Source organism: Ipomoea nil, unplaced genomic scaffold, assembly GCF_001879475.1.
Source record: "Ipomoea nil cultivar Tokyo-kokei standard unplaced genomic scaffold, Asagao_1.1 scaffold1043, whole genome shotgun sequence".
Lineage (NCBI taxonomy): Eukaryota > Viridiplantae > Streptophyta > Magnoliopsida > Solanales > Convolvulaceae > Ipomoea > Ipomoea nil.
The window spans coordinates 6,843,984-6,863,784 of record NW_017617471.1 but is presented as its reverse complement, the minus strand read 5'-3'; the positions used below and the strand labels follow the sequence as shown (position 1 = coordinate 6,863,784).

Sequence of the window (19,801 nt, the reverse complement as noted above, 5' to 3'; positions counted from 1 at the left end):
CCATTTAACATTTCAGGGGGAAAAACAACCACTTCAATAATTGAGGGAGGAAAAGTGCTATAGGTATATAACTCAGGGGGAAAAAGTGTCATTTTTCCTAAAAATAAAAAATAAAAAAATCACGCGTCTTATTGATTGAACTGATAAGGTTGGTGTGGATGCTACATGTAACTTTAGTTTATTTAATGTTCGAATTAATCCTCATAATTAGGATTGACTAAATGGGAAGTACTCCGTACTTGATATGTATTAGACCAAGTTATGTATATATGTATTTTTAAAAAAAATTATTAAATGGGTTTCAGATCAAATATGTTCGAATAACTATGAGGTACCAATGTGGTTTACACTTCTATGTAGTTTAATAACTATTACATAATAGAGTTTACTCCGTCTACATTTTTAAGTAGTGATTGTGAGTATCTTTCGTCATGAAGTATGTGTATATATGTTTGTTATTTAAGGCGTCTGACTTTAAGAGGCAGTCCAAAATTCTGATACACCCTGATCTCACCACCTAAGCTTGCCGTCACAATTACCAACCCCCACGCCGTGGCCTGAATGGTACTCCCACCATGGTTGATCACACCATCCAATATGGAGGACCAGGACCGCGACGGGGAGCTGCTAATAGAAGGCGAGTGCGAGTGGTGATGATCGTCGTTCTTAGATGGGTCATCCGTTTCTGAGTTTGCAGAATGATCCACGACTTCACTCTCGTGGTCCCCCTCACCCCCCGTGCCCTTTTTCTTTGGCAGAGGGGGCAGAAGCTTCCTGGTGGGAGACCCACTGGCCTTGATGGGAGAGCCAACGGGGGGGTTTTGGGGCGGGAGGAAGCGTCTTTTCGTGTGTAGTTCGACAACCGGTGGCTCGGTTGTAATGCTGCCTGGCCATGGGATTGCAACTGAGACGTCTTTGCAAGGGAAATGTTCATAGCTGTTGATGATCACCCTTCTGCCTTTTCCACTCGCAGTTTTGGGCTCTTCTTTCTTTTTTTTGAAAGGAAGCTCTTCTTTCTTCCACACATACACTTCGGAATCTTCACTTGCACTTATCACATACTTCCCATCTGGGCTAAACGAAGCCGAAATTTGGCTGTTTAGGTTACGGAAACCTGTTGCAATAACAGATTTACTGTTAAGTTTTCTGAGATAGTGATTACGAATTTCTTTTGTCACGATTAAAAAAGTGTTGGTTTTAGAGAACACCTTTGAATTTATGAGTGAAACCCAATCCATCGTGGATCCGAAGGCGCGAATCTGCAGTGGAAATGAGCACTTCTGAGGGGTTCCATGGGGAATACTGTGACACAAGAAGGCTCAGTTTAAGATAGATGTAAGAGGGAGGGACAAATTAAAGATTGTTTATCCACCCAGACACAAATAATAGATACCTCTAAACCTGTGACCTTTGTGATTTGGGACTTTTTCTTGTTCTGGGTATCAAACTGATCCTGTTGTTCCAGTTTGTAATCTAAGACACAGTAAAAGTTAGAGACAGATAACCCAAATGATGTGTGGAATCTGATGACATTATTACATTACATACCTGTAGTACTATAATACCGACAGCCACCTCTGTGTGAGCCTATCATAGCACCCTTACATAGTAAAAACAAAGAATATCAATCGCTCATTTTTTAAGTTCAGTGACGTATTTGACACTTATTCCAATGTTTAATAATCGAGACAGACTACCTTTCCATCAGGAGTGTAGCAAGTGGCAGTAACCATCTCTTTCTCATCTTTCCAGTCCACCACTTTCCTATCCGTTATGTTCCAAATCCGAACCTTCGAATCCAATGAGCCACTGATGAAGCAGTCGTCGTCTACCGGATTGAACTGTATGCATGTTACTGCAACACCACAAAACTACTTGTCAGATACTGATCAACTTAAATCAAGAAAGTCAATAGCCCGCCTTTGTTTAGGAGTCGAGCTTGTAAGTTTTAACATTGTAACTACCAAGTTAACAGTCTGACCAATTTGATACAGGTAAAAGTGAAATTTGGGTCCTTACCATAGTCATTGTGTGCAAACATTTTCAAACAATTCTGGGTTTCGACATCCCATAATCGAACCGTCTTGTCCATTGAAGAAGAAAGCAACAGCTGCCATAATGCATAAATGTGAAATGCAACTATTATTCTGAAGTTGTTGTCAATATAATATAATATAATATATAAATATAAATGTGTCCTGGCCCGGGGTCTGACTAACCTGAGCTCGGGACCAGGACAGGTCCATGACAACATCCTGATGGCCTTCGAGAGTGCAAACCGGTTTCTCAGAAAGAGCAAACACAGTTTCTGGGACTATGACATAATCCGGGGCAGAATTATTACCCTTCTTCCTAGTAAAAGCCCTAAGCTTTTTCTTTTTCTCTTCTCCCGATTCCGATTTCCCCCCAACCATTGGATGAACAGGCGAACTTAGATCATCGTACGGTCTCCCCCCTGCCATGACGTCGCATTCTTGGACTTCCCAAATATGGATAACTTTATCCTCCCCCGCAGTTGCCAGGTAATGGGTGTCCGGGCTGAATTTGACGCTCCAGATTGACCCCTCGTGCGCCTGGATTTCTTGGCACAAGTGTAGCCCTGTGAATTCTTTGATTGGTTTTCCGTGCTGCCGGACTTTAATCCACTGGGAGGAGTTCTTGTTGGGTTTGCAGGGCTCTCCTGCTAAACTGGGATCTCTGTCTTTTTCTGTATTCTTTCCGCTCATCGAATGCGCCACTCCCTTTATGTTCTTCAGGATTGCCACGCCTCTTCTCTTGCTGTACCTCATACTCCTGCATATATGCTAAACCATTAATGTACTAACCAACTATCAGCTTAGATTTTTAGTTGAGATGGAGTACATGCTTCAATTTGGTATCAGAGTCAGACCAAAGGTCATGGGTTTGAATCTAAGTTGAGATTACCTGGTGAGATATGAATTCTGTTTTCTGTCGTAAAAATTGGCGGTTGAATCGTTTGATCTGCGCATAACTTCCTTATCAACCGGGGAGAATCTGTCGAATTCATCCATGGATTCTTCCTTCCCTGTCTGCAGGGCAAGATCATTGTCTTCAGTGTTGAGATTCTTTGTTACGAAGCTTGGGTCGACGCCGCCATCGGACAATATCGCACTGCTCGCCGTCGATCTTTTCCTCACCTTATTATTATTATTATCATTCATCTGTGGTGTTTTGAGGATCGGGAGTTTTGTCGGCCCGATGTCTGTGTTTAGTGTTGCCAGACACGATAATGTTCTTCTGAGGTGTTGTTTGGGAATGGGGCCAATTAGCTCTTCTTTCCTCTTGTTGGAATCTACGGATAAGGATCCAATATCTCCGGCGGATCTGGAACGGACTAGAGCGGGCGGGGGTGAAGGTGAATGAGGCTCCGCCGACGCCGCCGGCGGCGGCGTCGGCGGCGGGGTATGTTGTTGCGTGGAATCTTGCTGCCGGGGATAAGGCTGGCGGGGTATTTCAGATTTTGGGATAAGAGGGTGTTTGGGAGCCGGTGATTCGGTTTTTTTGGTAATCACCCTGGCGAATTTCTTGGCACTGGCGATCTTTTGGAGGCTCTTGTTGCTCAACAATCCCATGCCTTGGAGGAGGCGGCGGCGGCGCTCTTTGACGTCGCCTGGCTCGGCCATCCACATGTCGTAATCCTCGGAGGCGGAGCGAGGTCTGGCGGAGGCGGGCGGAGGCGGCGCCTCGGAGGCGCGGGCGGAGTTGCTGAGGGAGAGGGAGGGGAAGGGGCGGGGGGCGGATGCGCAGACGGCGGTGCTAAACGACATGCGGGTATCCTCGTAATCATCCTCCGATCCCGAGGACTCAATGTCACCCGGGACGGCGGAGGAGAACCGTTCTCTGGGGTCGAAGAAATCGTCGTCGTCATCTCCGACATGCTCCCAGTTCATCGTCAACGTCCTCCGCCGGTCCATTGTAGCACATTGCCGACGGAAGAATCCCAGTGCCTAGAAGAATCAGAGAATGCTGATGGAGACGAAATTGCATGAAAAAAGTTGCCAACTTTTTTTTTTTTTCTCGATTAGTGAATTGTTGCAGATGAGAGAGAAACGACAGGGGAGAGACAAATGGAAGCGAGGAAATTAAGGAAAGGGACCGTTGCGTTCTATGAAGTTTGGTTGGAAAAGAAAAAAAGAATGCAGCATTGTGAATGGAAGGCTCCTTTAATTTGCTCTCCTCACGTCTATGTTTGCTTATTATTGAATTGGTTGATCTCATGTGATGGAGGAGACTTGGGAGAGATCGTGCATAAGTAATACGGAGTATATATGAATATATGATGTCCACTAGACCACTACTAACATTATTCCTAGTTCCTACCCATACTCCAACCAATAAAAACAAAAGTAATAATAAAATTATAAAGAAAAATAATAATTTTAGCCCATTAATTATGCATGCATGAATTATTATCACAGATAAAATTTTTCCTTTAATTATGTATAAACTGGTAATTTTAGTCTACTGCTAACAAATTATGTTAATATTAACAATGCATTTTAAATTTATAAATTATTGGGGATACCTTAGTTATTTTTTATTTATACCATTTTGTATTAAATAATTAATTAATCATTAAATTTAACAAACACATTTTTAGTGGTGGCTAATTGGTTGGATTTATTTAGTGTAGTTTGGCTCATGTGCATTATAGGTCAAACAAGAGACATTGATTTGTGAATTATTATTACTATTGTGGCTCTGTTTGGCATAGCTTATTTAGGAGCTTATAGCTTATTTTAAGCTCCTAATAAGCTATAAGCTCTGTTTGGTAATGTTTTCAAAATAAGCTCGTAGCTTAAAATAAGAGCTTATTTTGGAACGCTACTTTAGGTAGCGATTCAAAATAAGCTCCTAGCTTCCTAACTTTTTTTCCATCTTTATCCTTATTATTTTAAAGAAATGACATAATTTACCCTTCCCAATTAAAACTTTTTTCTCTTCTCCTTTATCCGCAACTTTCACAGCAATTATTATTATTATTATTATTATTATTATTATTATTATTATTATTATTATTATTATTATTATTATTATTATGAGATTTGTAACAATATTGCTACTTCATTATGAGATGCTTAGATCATGATTATGCTAATAGTTTTATTTCAAAATGTTAATTTTTTTAAAAAACAAAATGTTAAATTTTAATATGTAAACAAACCCAATTTAAATTTTATGAAGATGTCATTTTTAGTCTTTTTATATTTATCAGCTTATCAAAAAACTATTTTTACCAAACACTTTCAACCATAACAGCTAGCTTAACAGCTCTTCAGTTTTTAGCTCCGAGCTTATAGCTTTTTAGCTTTCAGCAGCTTATAGCTTTTCAGCTAGGTTTGCCAAACAGAGCCTATATATATATATATATATATATATATATATATATATATATATATATATATATATATATATCACCTTTTCATATTAACATTTATTTATGCGAGCAAACTATTTCATAACATTTTTTTTAAAAAAATATTTTTGACATATGATTGAAAGTGATTATAGATTGAAGACTCATTCCAACTTATTGACCAAATGACCGATATGCTTTTATGCTGATAATAAAACGTAAATGGTAATTAGATCATTATCTTACGTAGCTACATTTAAAACTTATTATTAAAAATGTCAATGTAAGGCAATAAAACATTGTGACACATTTGACGAATTGAAAAAGATGCTGAGACTACAACAATGCCCTTGCAAATTCAGAAAATAAAGAAATTTTAAAAATAGAACAAGAGATACTACTAATGAACCTTCTACATATAAAATTAATATTAATATTAATATTTTGTTCAATACTTTCACATGAGAATCTACGGCACACATCTCACAATACATGAAACATGTAGGGAAAAAAACTATCATACCATTGTTAAATATCAATATGCGCTTGCAATATCAAGAGTTCATATATAGTACAACCAAGATCTCAATCATATACATAACAAGGCAAATCCACAGCTTCCTACACCATAATTTCATTGCATGATGTTGCCCTCTATGCTATCACCAGTAACCCAATTACAAATAAAACACTACCAACAAAATAAGAGGACAAGTAATGAAGATGATGTCAATGGCAATGCTACCCAAAAGAGAATTAAGAAGATCATACTTAATGAAATTCAAACCAAAAGTAGTACGGAGTATTTATTTAGACTATCATTCTTATAATAAGTATTTAGACTAGCGTTATTACAAAGTTGCAAACATTTATTTCAATGACAATTATAATCAATCTCTCTTATATTATCTTGCATTTCATATACTTTGAATTACCAAGCCAATTTAAATAAACAAATTCAACATTCAATTACTTATACATGAACATCTCCTATATAATCTTGCATTGATATAATTTGAAATACTTATTTAAAAATAAATATTAGCCATTATCGCATTCGCACAATGCGCAGGAAAAAACTAGTTTAGATTAAAAATTTAAAAAAAAAAAAAAAAAAAAAAAAAAAGACGAACAGGCCAAGGCCCAAAGTCAGAAATGTTTCGATGATCGAAGTCCCTTCTGAGTTCTGTCATTGTTAAGATCAATGGATATTCAGGCCCAAATCCACATTGGCGATAGTGTATTAGCAATCGTTATGCTGTGCATCCGTATGCACCTGCATGGTGCAGCACCTGCATGGTGCATACGGATGCCAAAACGACGTCGTTTTATTAAAAAAATGCGCATCTTCCTTTTAAAAAAAATTCAGGTTCGATTCCCAGCAACAACATTATATTGTTCATTCATTCTGGAATTTTAGTTCATAGATTATGGAAATATAGTTCATTGATTATGGAATTATAGTTCATCGATTATGGAATTGTAGTTCATCGATTCCGAAATTTTAGTTTATAGATTATGGAATTTTAGTTCATTCATTCTGGAATTTTTAGTTCATAGATTATGGAATTATAGTTCATCAATTATGGAATTTTAGTTTATATGTTGTTGCTGGGAATCGAACCTGATTTTTTTTTAAAAGGAGACGCGCGTTTTATTAAAGCGACGTCGTTTTTGCATCCGTATGCACCATGCATGTATTAGTATTAAATGGATGGATCGTTACAATTATTTTAGAAGATTTTTCAGATGAAGAAGTTTTTTTTTTGGGTCATTTGTTTATTTTAAAATAGAGGGACTAAATTTAACAGAATAAAAGTACAAGGACTAAATTGAACAAAACACTATAGTACAGGGACTTCATAGGTACTTTGACCCTTTTACATTTCATCGTTGACTATCATTTTTTTTTTAATTTTAGTATATGATTATTAAATTCCTGTCACGATTGATCATTTTGACAAATTTTTGCATCAACCTTGTTCGCTTTTCACCAACGCTAATTCCAAAATTACTGTATTACACTTTGTCGTCTACATATACTGCTTAAATATAAAAAAAATTACATGGTTGTCATTTAGAAGATTCAAGTTAAAGTTGGTTGAGAAATTGATCAAAATAATCAAATGTAGAAAGAACTTGATGGTCATGCACCAAATATAGAAAAAAAAAATAGTTAATGACCAAATGTGATTATATGAGAGATGTACAATACTCAGAATAAAAAAAAAAGAAAAAAAAAACACCTCTTTTTTTTTGAAGGAAAAAAAAAAAACACCTCTTTGATTGAACTATAGTTGAAGTAATTGGACCAAATTGCCACTCCAATTGTAAAAATTTCAATTGGGAATGTAAATGTACATTAGAAGCTAGCAACTAATTGGAGCAACCCAATCACTTCAAACTTACTATCGTCCAGTGTTGCAAAAATTCCTCCCAGGCACCAATTAATCGGCGTCTAGGCGTTGGTCGTCCGCCTAGCATATCACCATAATCAGTGGTCTAGGAGGCTAACCGGCTAGGCGGCCGACTAGGTCGCCTAAGAGCCGCCTAGGCCTCCTTGGCACCAACTAGGTTGCCTAGTCGGCCGACTAGCTATTGTTCATTTTCTTAAAATGGTTATTTAACTCAAAACGACATTGTTTTGAACAAAATAACACTAAATTGTTCAAATTTTAAATATTTTTAGGTTAATATTTAATATTTTAGTATTAAATACTTTATAATTATCAAGTATTAAAAAATTTAAAAATTTTAAACATATTTTTAAGAAATAAAAAATAAAATAAACAATACACGGGCATCTAGGCACCGATTAATTCCCGCCTAGGCACCCTAGGCGCTAAACGCCCCTCGAACGCCTAGCGATTTTTTAAACTATACTATCGTCGTTCTAACTAATCTAATTAACGTCGCTCAAATCCTCAATATTAGTGATATATTTTATCATAAAACCACGTTCAACAAACTCCCATGTCACATCCATAAAAATTTACAACTCACAAATTGGTGTACAACTTTAATGAATCAAACTTCCAAATTGCAACTGTCATGGACCAGGTTAAATATTTGATCAATGAACTGTTCTGCCCTTTTGCCGACATCAGTACCAGAATTACGTTGTATATAAAGTGATTATGCCGGCTAATATATGGTACAAACCTAGTCGTATATAATACAATTCTTTATTAGATATATACTTTTAATTCTTGTATGTTTTCAATTTGTTTCTGAATATGATGATGTCTGAATTGGAAGTATGTACACGTCTAATGACGCTATTGGATTAGTATATGGAACTCGATAATATATATAATATGACGACGATCAATGGAAGGAATTATGTATGTAGGTGTTACGACTAGTTTAATCATATGATATATAGTAGGTGAAGACTAAGATTGTGTATTAGGTATAGTATTACTTTCCCATAAAGTAATAATGAATATTGAGACTCTGAAAAGTGTACTTGACTGAATGAGTACATGATTTCTATATATATCAAAAAGTTACAAGTTCAATGTTACGTTGTCAAAAACATTCACGGTTAAATCCTTTTTAGTGTCGTTCAATTAAATTAACTATTAGTGTAGCGTTGCCATATATAGTTTTGTAGCTTGTTTTACAATTCATAACGTTGAACAATACTCAAATTAAGTGCTATACATTCACATTAGAAAATTTTATATATATATATATAGGGAAAATGACACTTTTTCCCCTTGAGTTATATACTTATAGCACTTTTCCCCCCTAAATTATTTAAGTGGCTCTTTTCCCCCTAAAATGTTAAATGGACATATTTACCCTTAAAATAAATATTTAAAATAAATATTTCATTTATTTTTCTTCTCTAACAAATTATTACTATAATTTGGTTCAAACCAAACAGATACTATAGCAACCAAACCAAAATATTCCAATTACAATTTAGAATCAAAACGCGATATTTAGAGTTTATTAAAATCGCAAATCGGAATGGCCGGTTCATGTTTCGAACTGAAAAAATAAAATACATTTATTGTTGAATTTAGACTATTTTAAAATAAAAAATAAAATAAAATTTTAAAATAAAGACGGTTCAAAATCGCGAACGGATCCGGAATCGCCGGTTCACGGTTCATGATCCAGTTTTTTTGGTTCATAAATTTAATAAATTGAAATCTAAATATTGGATTCTAAATCTAAATCATAACGGAAAACTTTTAATTCGATTGCTTTAGTGTCCGGTTCAATTCGAACCGAACCGTGGTCATTGCTACATATACACAATAATTTGTTGGAGAAGTAAAATAAATAAAATATTTACTTTAAGGGTAGAAATGTCAATTTAATATATCAGGGGAAAAATCACCACTTTTAAAATAATTGAGGGGACTAATGTGCTTACATAAATAATTGAGGGGAAAAAAGTGCTATAAGTATATAATTTAGGGGAGAAAAGTGCAATTTTCCCTATATATATATATATATATATATATATATATATATATATATATATATATATGAGTTCAACTTAGAAATTTATTATATTGGACTCAACCTATTCACTTTAATTTGACTTGTATATATTATGACTGAATTTGTTTAAAGACACAAGTTTGCACATCTTCTCGAGTTCTCGTTACCCAAAATCAAACTAAACATGATATAATGTATTATTAATAAAATCGCTATTTGTTTAAAACTGAATTACAAAAAACAATTATATAATATCATCATATGTCTTGTAAAGTTGTACTTCTTGCATTAAATTACTAGAGGGACATAGGGAGAGAAAGTATAGCTATGCAAAATATAAATTAATTTACTCTTTATAAGATGCAAACTACACCCATGACAACATTGTTACAAATTTTTTGGCCGGATTAATAATAATACAATATTGAAATATATAATACTAGTTTAAATCGTACAATGTTAAGCTAAATTAAACTTTATAACAATAGAACGTATATAATCACATATGAAGTTGATAGATTCTATATTGCCTCAACGAGAAATTGTGGAATAGTACTTAGGTTAAAGCCATAATTAAACCTTCACTCATGAGTTAGTTTTTCATAGTGGACTTAGAGTTTTGCCTTGAGTACAATATAATTTGGTACTCTCATTGAGAAGTTGATGCATGGCAAGAAATAAAGGGTTATCCAATGCTTGATATGATCCAAAGGGAATCGAGAAAAGTCGCGTAAAAACACTGCTGAAAATTATGGAATTTCCGACCACTTGAAAGTGATCTTAAATCAAGTCGAAAGTCTTGTTCCGACTACTTTTGGTATCCAGAAAAATTTTTGTTGCTATTTTCGACCACTTTTTGCTTTCAATTTGATTTAAGATCACTTTTAGGTTGTCGGAAATTCCAAAATTTCCAGCAGTGAAATTAGTTGCCCACAGTGGAGTATGTTGACGCTTGATAAGGTCCAGAGTTACGTTGTTTGCTCGTATGTTACCGACCTAATGGAGGGAGTGACCTAGGAAAGGGCTACATGGTACTTGATATATATGGTTTGGAGTGAAGTCGTCCAAAGGGAGAAGAAGAAAAAAAAAAAAAAAAAAAAAAAAGCTAACTAGTGCCGAAAAGAGTTCGAAAACTCAAAAAGTGAGCCATCTAGAGGACAATAATATGATTTTATATTAATACTGCTATCGCTTTTGTGGTGAAGTTAGGGTGATGTATAGAAGTATATTGTAATATAATCCTTTTACATTTGACAATGTTGTTACCTAAACACGCTATAATCTACCTAACAATAATGATAATTTGCATGGCACTATATATGCAGTAGGATTAATTGCAAAACAAGTCTTCAACTAACATATCTCCGATCGAGCGTGAACTCACAATCCATAATTATTTGGAGTTGACTAATTAATTAGCAAGCGGATCATCACCTAAACAATGTTGATATCGTATATATCTTAATTAATTCCAAAGATGCACTTTTGAATGTGAACAATAATGTACTTAATGCCCGCATGGACAACTCTGGTTATAGGGGTGAAGTTTGAGAATAATGATCAGGGATCGAATTTTATCAGCGACAGTGTGTGAAAGCAACCTTTCAAAGTGAGGAGCCTAAATAAAGATCTAGCCTCTATAGTCCAATTAAGTTACCGGTAGGGGGTGTGGGGATTCAATTCATTTTATTAGGAAAAATAATGTACTTAACACGAATTGAAGCGTCTTATCTTGGATTCCTTTGCTACATGTTGAAATTATTAATGCGTGGCTGCATGCACGAACTCAATCTTCATCTCATTTGTTGTACCTAAACCTAAACCTTGGAAATTAAAGGGTAGCTAGTAAACCCTCGTATATATAGTCAAATCATGCCCACGGGTGGTGCATATATCCTTGACTTTTCTATGACTTCTCATCCACCTGAACGTTGATGTTACGTGACTAATTAATATGCTTTCTTAAACTATCTATATTTGATTATAAACTTTTTTTTTTTTTTTAGATAAAAGGTTTAATTCATTAAATCAGAAGCAAGACTGTCGACAAGAAAGATAGGCGGAATGTAAAATCATTCACCGCAATCTGACTCAGAAACTATCTATATTTGATTATAAACTAATTTTAAAATGCAAAATATAATGCTTTCTTTACCTCCTAAAATTTATTCGGCGTCGTGAATTGGTTAATTTCACTAACGTATAATAAAACTAGTTACCACATGCATATTGCGTGAATAGTCTAATGTCCACTGTTGTAAAAATTGGCTTAGACTTTAGGCGTCCCTAGGCCATTCCGCTTTCACTATTAGTCGCCCAAAAATTGGTCGGGCGCCTAGGCGGCGAAATCGGCCTAGTCGGTCGATTTCATCCGATTTTGTCCGATGTCGTCTGGTCCAGACGTCCGTAGACTAATTTGATACTTTGAATCTTTGGATGATTGAAGTATTTGAGTATTTTTAATTTTTAATATTGTTTTGATGTTATTACTTATGAATTATCATTATTTCATTTATTTGGATGTGTTATTTGATTGAATGTTGAAAATAGCCTCATTAATATTGTCAAACTGCAAGTCTGCAATTATTTTTTTGGTGCCTGTCTAGATTCCGCCTAGGTGCTAGGCGCTGCCCAGGCACCCGACTAGCGCCTACTGCAACCATGAGTAATGTCCAATGTGTATTTTTAAATTAGTGTTTCAGAATTTATCAAAGTATCATTCAATATCCTGACGTATATCAATGCAAGATTATCAAATTTTTCAGAAAAGTAAATATTTCAAAAATGCATAACTATGATCTGTGACATAATTTTTCATAAAATTAACCACTGCAATAACAGTTTTAGAGGGAAACACCCTCAATGGATAGTACTCAAGATTAATTTTTGCAACACAAAACCTATTAATTGGCGTGATCCATGCTTCCTCTTGTTGTCACTTCCACCATGAATTAATTCCTGATTTAATTTAGTCCCGGCCCTAGTGTGCTTCATTGCAATTTTAGTGCATTGGCGCAATGCACCTTCAAAAACAAAACCAAATCCTCCTTCCCCAAAAAGACAATGATGATAGACATAGTTTCTCATATGTGTTGAATATATGTTGTAAATTAGGTTACCGTTTCATCAGTACCCAATGTGTGATTCTAATTAATTAACAAAATGTCATGTTAAATTTTATATTGTATTTTTAAATACAATCTAACATATTCCTAGTATATGTTTAATAATTATGTCAATTTTGATTGGGATAGAGTTCGAACCTAAGAGCTTTCTTATTAAAATCAATGAGTAAGTTGAGAATAATAAATAGTTAACAGAATATTCTATTACTAAAGTTAGCTAGTTTACACTGATAGAATATAACGATATTTTAAAAAATTAAATGATATAATATATGGTAAAGTAACAAAAATAATTTTAAAAAGAATACTGAAATTAAATAATATGAACCATTTATTTCAACAAATAATATAAATACACCAATATATTTTAGTTTTCGTGAGGGATCTAACTTTATTAGCTCTAATAGCTCAAATTAAAGAAGATGAAAATGAATTAACTTGAAGGTCAAGGACATCATTATCCCTTAATTTTTAATTTTAAGAATGATGAATATATAAAGTGTTATTCTCAATTTCAACTCTTCTAAGACCATTGTGTGTGTTAATCTAGAAGCCACGTTAACAATTTACAAAACATGAAATTAGTAATTAATGTGTATGCACACAGTTTCAATGTTAGTTGCTCACGACTTAACACCTCATGCTTAGAGCATTAATTCATAAGATATATATATATATATATATATATATATATATATATATATATATATATATATATATATATATATATATATATATATGCACGTATTGTTCATGATTTTATTTGAGTATATATATATAAATAAATGGTTTAGATAAGAACACTTCCTTGTAAAATTTTATTTTTTTTAAAGGAAAAAAAAAACAAATGTAATTTTGAATTATGAATTTCCAACTTAGATAAAAAGGGTTTAATTATGAATAATCATCAGAGTTTGGGCAGGCAGTAATGGATGGCTGAAATTGAGGATTCCTTTTGTGGCATGACATATATGTAACTAACAACAAATGATGAAACAAATTTAAGATAGCAAAAGTCTAAGCAAAGTTTCATTGGATTCCACTAAACCATCATCATATCATCACCCATTTTTACTTTCTAGTTTCAATTCCAATTTCAGAATAATTTTTATTTTATTTTTTTTAAAAAAAAAACAGTTTGACTTTGATACAGATTATAGCCATCACTATCTGTTGAAACTTAAAACTAACAACCTACACACATCCCTAAAAAACCGTCGATCATATCTTTTCCTCTTTCTTCCTCTAAGCAATATATAATATCTTAAATACAATTTGAGTAATTCCAATCAAGTTGGTTATATTGTTTACTTAGTAATCACATTTTTAAGTTCAACATCTAGAAAGAATGATTTATTGGCCTTCTTGATTTTAGCCGGCCAATAACTATGGATAATTTAGGCTAGTTTACTTCCGTGTGGTCCTTTGTCTGCTAGAATCACAAGACAGAATTTTCCTTCCATTCCAAAAAAATATTGTAATAGAGTCAGTAGCATTCAAAAATATATAATTAAGATTCCTTCTTCTCTAACACTTTTTTTAAAAAATAATTATAAAGACCCTGTTTGATAACATAGTTATCTTTGATTTGGTTAAACCGTCAATATAAGTATTTAATTAATTAATTTTTTGTAATACTTATTCAAAAAGCTGCTCAAAGTAGCTTTTTCGAACAGTTTTTTGAGAATCATTTTGCATGTAATCAGCTGTCAGCTAACGTCTAATTTACCAAACACCTTTCTACAATCAGTTAATGCTATCAACTAGTCAAACCTACTAACTCAATCAGCTAACAGCTAGTTACCGAACACCCCAAAATAAAATTCGTATGATATACCAAAAAGAAACAAATATATTTTGTCCATCTTCTTGGTTTACATACAAAACATGTCATCGGAATCGGACATATATGGAGCAATATAATTATAGGTGCTATAAATGCATGAAAGCAACGAAACGGCTTCCATTGTAAATGCACATGCATGCATGACATGGTTTAACATGGGATGCAGATGTTTCATCAGTATATGTTTTCTGTTTAGTCACGAAATAGTGACTGAATTGATTAAACATGATTATTCTACAAGTCATAAATTAATTTAATTATATTTTTACTAACAATTTTTTGATGAAATCCATCCCATAAGATTTATTATATATATGAGCGGGTGTTAGTTATAAGATAATAGTCATGATTTTTTCTCGTTTAGTTTAAAAAATGTTTAAATTTATAATGAGGGTTTTCTTTATCTCTCTTTTCGCGAACAGAACACTTTTGTCCGACAAAATGCATTCATAACACATGATTTCGAAGTCAGAGTTGGTATACCCAAACAAACTGACACCAATATAGGAATTTTTTACTGTATTGAATATAATGGTACGTACTATACATTTTTTCAAATTATAATTTCAAAATAACATTAAAAATATTTTTATCAAATACAAAATATATTTATACCACTACCATATATGTATATATGCTATCATACTTTTTTTAATCCATATATACTAATACAGTCATATGTAGTAGATAGCATATTATTATTTTTTTTTTTCCGTGTCACCTTGAAATGGGATTCAAATCATAAACGAATTAAAAAAAAAAAAAAAAACTCTCATTCTTTTTTGAAATCCTATTGAAAAACAACTAAATAATAATAAGCACCAAATGACTCTCCCAAATGGGAGGTCATGAGTTCGTTCTCCAATGGGGGCGATATTAACTACTCTTTGTGTTTCAGTAGGTTGAGAAAATAGTTATGAACAGATACTACATTATAACAGAGTCAGTAATACTACTCAAAAAATAATAATAATAATAATAATAATAATAATAATAATAATAAGTATTATTATTTTAAACCCTAAATTGAACAAGAAAACTTTGTGTAGTGTTATCAAATTTACAGATGATTAAAAAAAAAATTTAAACATTGTAAATTTAATATTGCATAGTAAGTAACAGCCTAGCTAGTTGGTATTTCCTGTACCATAGAAAGTATCATTTAGGGCTGTAATTCCCATAAACATTTAACTTGTGTCAGCCAGTGGGGAGAATCCATCATGAAGGATGTTTGCCACCTTGGGAAACATACTTAGTTTAACATTAAAACACACCTCCAAATCTGTACCATGATGATTAAGATTTAAGAATACTCAGCACTAATTAAGAAAAATCCCAGCATGCTAATTGCAATGAATTATCATATTTATACAACAAAATCTTAAAAAAGATACCCAAAAAAAAACCAAAAAAAAAAGGTTTTAATTTCTGTAGACTATGTTTTCTCTACTTTTTTGAACAACATAACACCTTGATTACAAAAGAAGATTGGTCCATTTCTTTTCTAGTTTCTTGATCTTTACTTCTCCACTTTTGCTTTACAAAATCTACAATTTAAGATCTAGATTTTCCAAAATAAATAATTGCAGCAACAATAATATATAATAATATATAATAAATAATAATAATAATAATAATAATATTAGTAATAATATTATTATTATTTTTAAATTAAAGAAAATTAAAGATCTATATGTATTTGTTCATGGCAGTAGAATATACTTACTAATTAACATTGGTATAAGAAAAATAAATTCATTTATACAGAAATTTTAATGTCTTACCACATAGAAATATACTGGTAAAGAATTTTCATTCATAATTCTGAACCGTCGTCTTCTTCTTTCTTGAACTTCTTTATCTTGGTGTTCGACGGAGAACACAGCGATTCAACCTCGTCCGACAGGTCGAGCAGCTCGGCGGTTGTTCGACTTCTCTTTGCCGGTGAAATCTTGGGCCGGGTTTTCTTGGGTGCTGGCGGGCACGCTGTGATCACTGGGATTCTGTGTTCCAAAGAATCTGGAGTTCTGAACCCATCGTCGTCTTCTGCTACCTCGGACTTTCCGAGCTGCTGCTCTTTCTCACCCTCCTCCTCTCCTCGAAGTTCTCGAAAACCTCGGAGCTCCGAAAGATGATGCGAGCTTGTCGGAGGAACATCCGGGCACCCTTCTGGGTCTTGCGACGTGGGTCGGGTCGAAATACCGGGTTCGATCACTTCTTTCTGATCTTTCCGGTTGTCGTTGTCGTCGTCTTCACCACCATCGCCGCCGGCGCCGGCGACGTGTAATTCTTGGAGCTGGGAAAGATGACGACTTGGTGCGACGGTGGGGCACCCTTTTGGATCGTGGGAAGCGGGTCGGATCTGGATTTCGGATTGGATCTCCTTTTCTTGATCTTTCTTGGGGTGGAAATCCTGACGCTCTGACATAATACCCAATACGTGATCCAGTTTCGAGTACATCAAGGTTTACGCAAACGCGAAACAGAACAAAAGACAGCTCAGAACGTGTTTGGATTGCAGCAAGAGAGAGAGAGAGAGAGAGAGAGAGAATTATATATATCGCAGCAAGCACTCACATATCTTTATGGGTTCTGGGAGTGAGGTTTCATTTTCTGGAATATAATTTGGAAGTGCAGCTTCTCTGAGCTACTGCTTTTGAAGAGAGAGAGAGAGAGAGAGAAAGAGAGGTGAAGAGAGAGAAAGGGGGCAGTTGGAGAAGGTTGAAGGTTTCAACATAGAGGCGAAGGATCCGATGCACACTAACTCTGATGGAGATTATATCCTTCTCTCTTCCATATATCTTAGCTTCGTCCCAATGGAATAGAAATCCTACTGATATGATCCAGCTTCAATACGACAATATATGATGTGTGTTTTTCACGTATATAATCATTTTCTTTTTTTATTCATTCTTCCTAATCTATCACCTTTATCCCTAACAATAATAATAATAATATATAGCGGTTAGTTTTAACTTGCTGACCTTACTTTTTATGTCTGTATGGATCTATCACCTAATATTCTTGCTAAAGTATATGCACATATAACGTGTGTGTATGTTAGAAAATTTTACAATACTTTTGCCTTCGCTATTTTTGCCAAAAAATGTTCTCACATTTTAGTCATGTTTCATTTTGTTTTTTTTAATTCAACTAGTATTTTCACCCGTGCGTTGCACGGAATGAATTTGTTATAATATTTTTAAAATATTTAGATGGATATACAAATATAAATTATAACAACGAATATTACACAATTACCTGTGCAATACGCGTACGATGTACGGATAAGTTTTTATTATACTCTCCCGTCCCATTTTACCTGTCTTACTTTCCTTTTTAGTCTTCCTAAAATAATGTCATCGTTCCAAAATTAAAGATGAAATGGTAAATAACAATTCTATTGTTGAACCAACCTTGGGGCCCATGAAACTTTGTCAGGGTCTTCCACAATGGGAAAAGAGTGCCATCATAATCAAGAAACATGGCGATCTTCTTCCCTTTCAGGGAATTCACTATATCATCAAACATGCTTATAGCATACGGATGACTCAACTGTTCCATCCAAAAAATAATAAAACTTAATCCTTAAGGTCTACTAATTAAATTGCAAGGTGAGGAAGCTAGGGAGTATATATGAATTTCGAAATCAGACTCACAATCCAAGACTTGTTAGCATCGTCAAACTTGGAGGATCTTCGGGTTGGCAAGGAATCCCTCATGGATTCGAACAATGCATTGATCCTGCAGGGGCGGGGAATGAAAATAAAATTCCCCGCTCAGGCGGGCAGCAGTTTTGGTACCGCATGCGGAAATGAAATGGCTTCGGCACCGCCACCCTTATGCCGGTGACGACGGATTTCGGATAAGAAACCACCACATTCTGATTAGTCATTTTCCTCTTGTCTTGGGTCAGCATCAATATACAAATATAAATTATAACAACAAATATTATATAGTGCAGTTTGATGAAATGGATTGGATCCATTATGTTTTCTAATGTTATCCTTGCTTGAATTCAAGCAAAATAATTGCCCAATTACCCGTGCAATGCATGCATACATTTTTTTATTATATATTTAGATAATAATAAAATTAAAGATGAAATTATAAATAATTCTAATATTTGGAAGTGTGTATTTATTTGATTATCAGATTAATGCAAAAGTATCACTCAATTAATTATTAATAATAATATATGTCTCATTTGTCTGCAATTATCTTAAAAAATCAATATGAAATATGATTTATTTATGTAATTATATTATTACAAAAATAAATATGGAAAAAAGGAAAAAATAATTTAATTATAATTATTATAAAAATTAATACAACAACCCATGTTTAGCTTAATTGCCACAATAATTATTAGACAATTATTATTAGGCAATTATACTAATATATGTGCAATTATATTTTTATATCTTAAGTATATTCCTTTCCATCATATCGCATTTATTTTTCCATCATCTTCATATTTGAATGAATTAATTGTAATTATTAGAAAAAAATCTAAAGACCATGTTTAATTGTAATTATATTAATTATCTGTGTAATTATTAACTTAATTAATATAATTATTAGTCAATTATACTAATACATGTGCAATTAATTTCTTAATTACCATAATAATTATTAGGTGATAAGTAGTGATTATACTAATATTGTGCAATTATACTAAAAAAATCCAACAACCCATGTTTAATTATAATTATAATATTATTATGCTAATTATTAGTTTAATTATCATAATAATTATTAGTCAATTATACTAATATCTGTGCAATTAATTCTTTAATTACAATAATAATTATTAGATAAATATACTAATATTGTGCAATTATACTATTATACCTTAAGTAAAAAAAAATATGTATATAAAACTTGTCACATTTATTGAGCTTTTATTTACCATAATAATTATTAGATTTTATATAGTAATATAGCTTGGGAAGTAATTTTGGCGGGAAGTTGTTAAAATAGGATTTTGTT

At 33.4% G+C, this 19,801-nt stretch overlaps 2 protein-coding genes across 2 annotated transcripts; both read right to left on the bottom strand.

Annotated features, from left to right (window-relative positions):
* Positions 1-306: 306 nt before the first annotated feature.
* LOC109181349 (WD repeat-containing protein 44) lies at positions 307-3,998 on the bottom strand. The gene is made up of 8 exons (XM_019331099.1): positions 2,926-3,998; positions 2,220-2,793; positions 2,020-2,110; positions 1,698-1,855; positions 1,549-1,600; positions 1,394-1,473; positions 1,209-1,302; positions 307-1,114 (listed from the first exon to the last, which is right to left on the bottom strand). The coding sequence occupies exons 1-8, from the start codon at positions 3,933-3,935 to the stop codon at positions 456-458; spliced, it is 2,718 nt and encodes a 905-aa protein (XP_019186644.1). The 5' UTR covers positions 3,936-3,998; the 3' UTR covers positions 307-455.
* Positions 3,999-15,844: 11,846 nt separating this feature from the next.
* On the bottom strand, positions 15,845-17,701 carry LOC109181052. Its single transcript, XM_019330810.1, has 2 exons — positions 16,594-17,701; positions 15,845-16,091 (listed from the first exon to the last, which is right to left on the bottom strand). Exon 1 carries the CDS (start codon positions 17,268-17,270, stop codon positions 16,626-16,628), a length of 645 nt encoding a protein of 214 aa, XP_019186355.1. The 5' UTR covers positions 17,271-17,701; the 3' UTR covers positions 15,845-16,091; positions 16,594-16,625.
* Between the last annotated feature and the right edge of the window lie 2,100 nt (positions 17,702-19,801).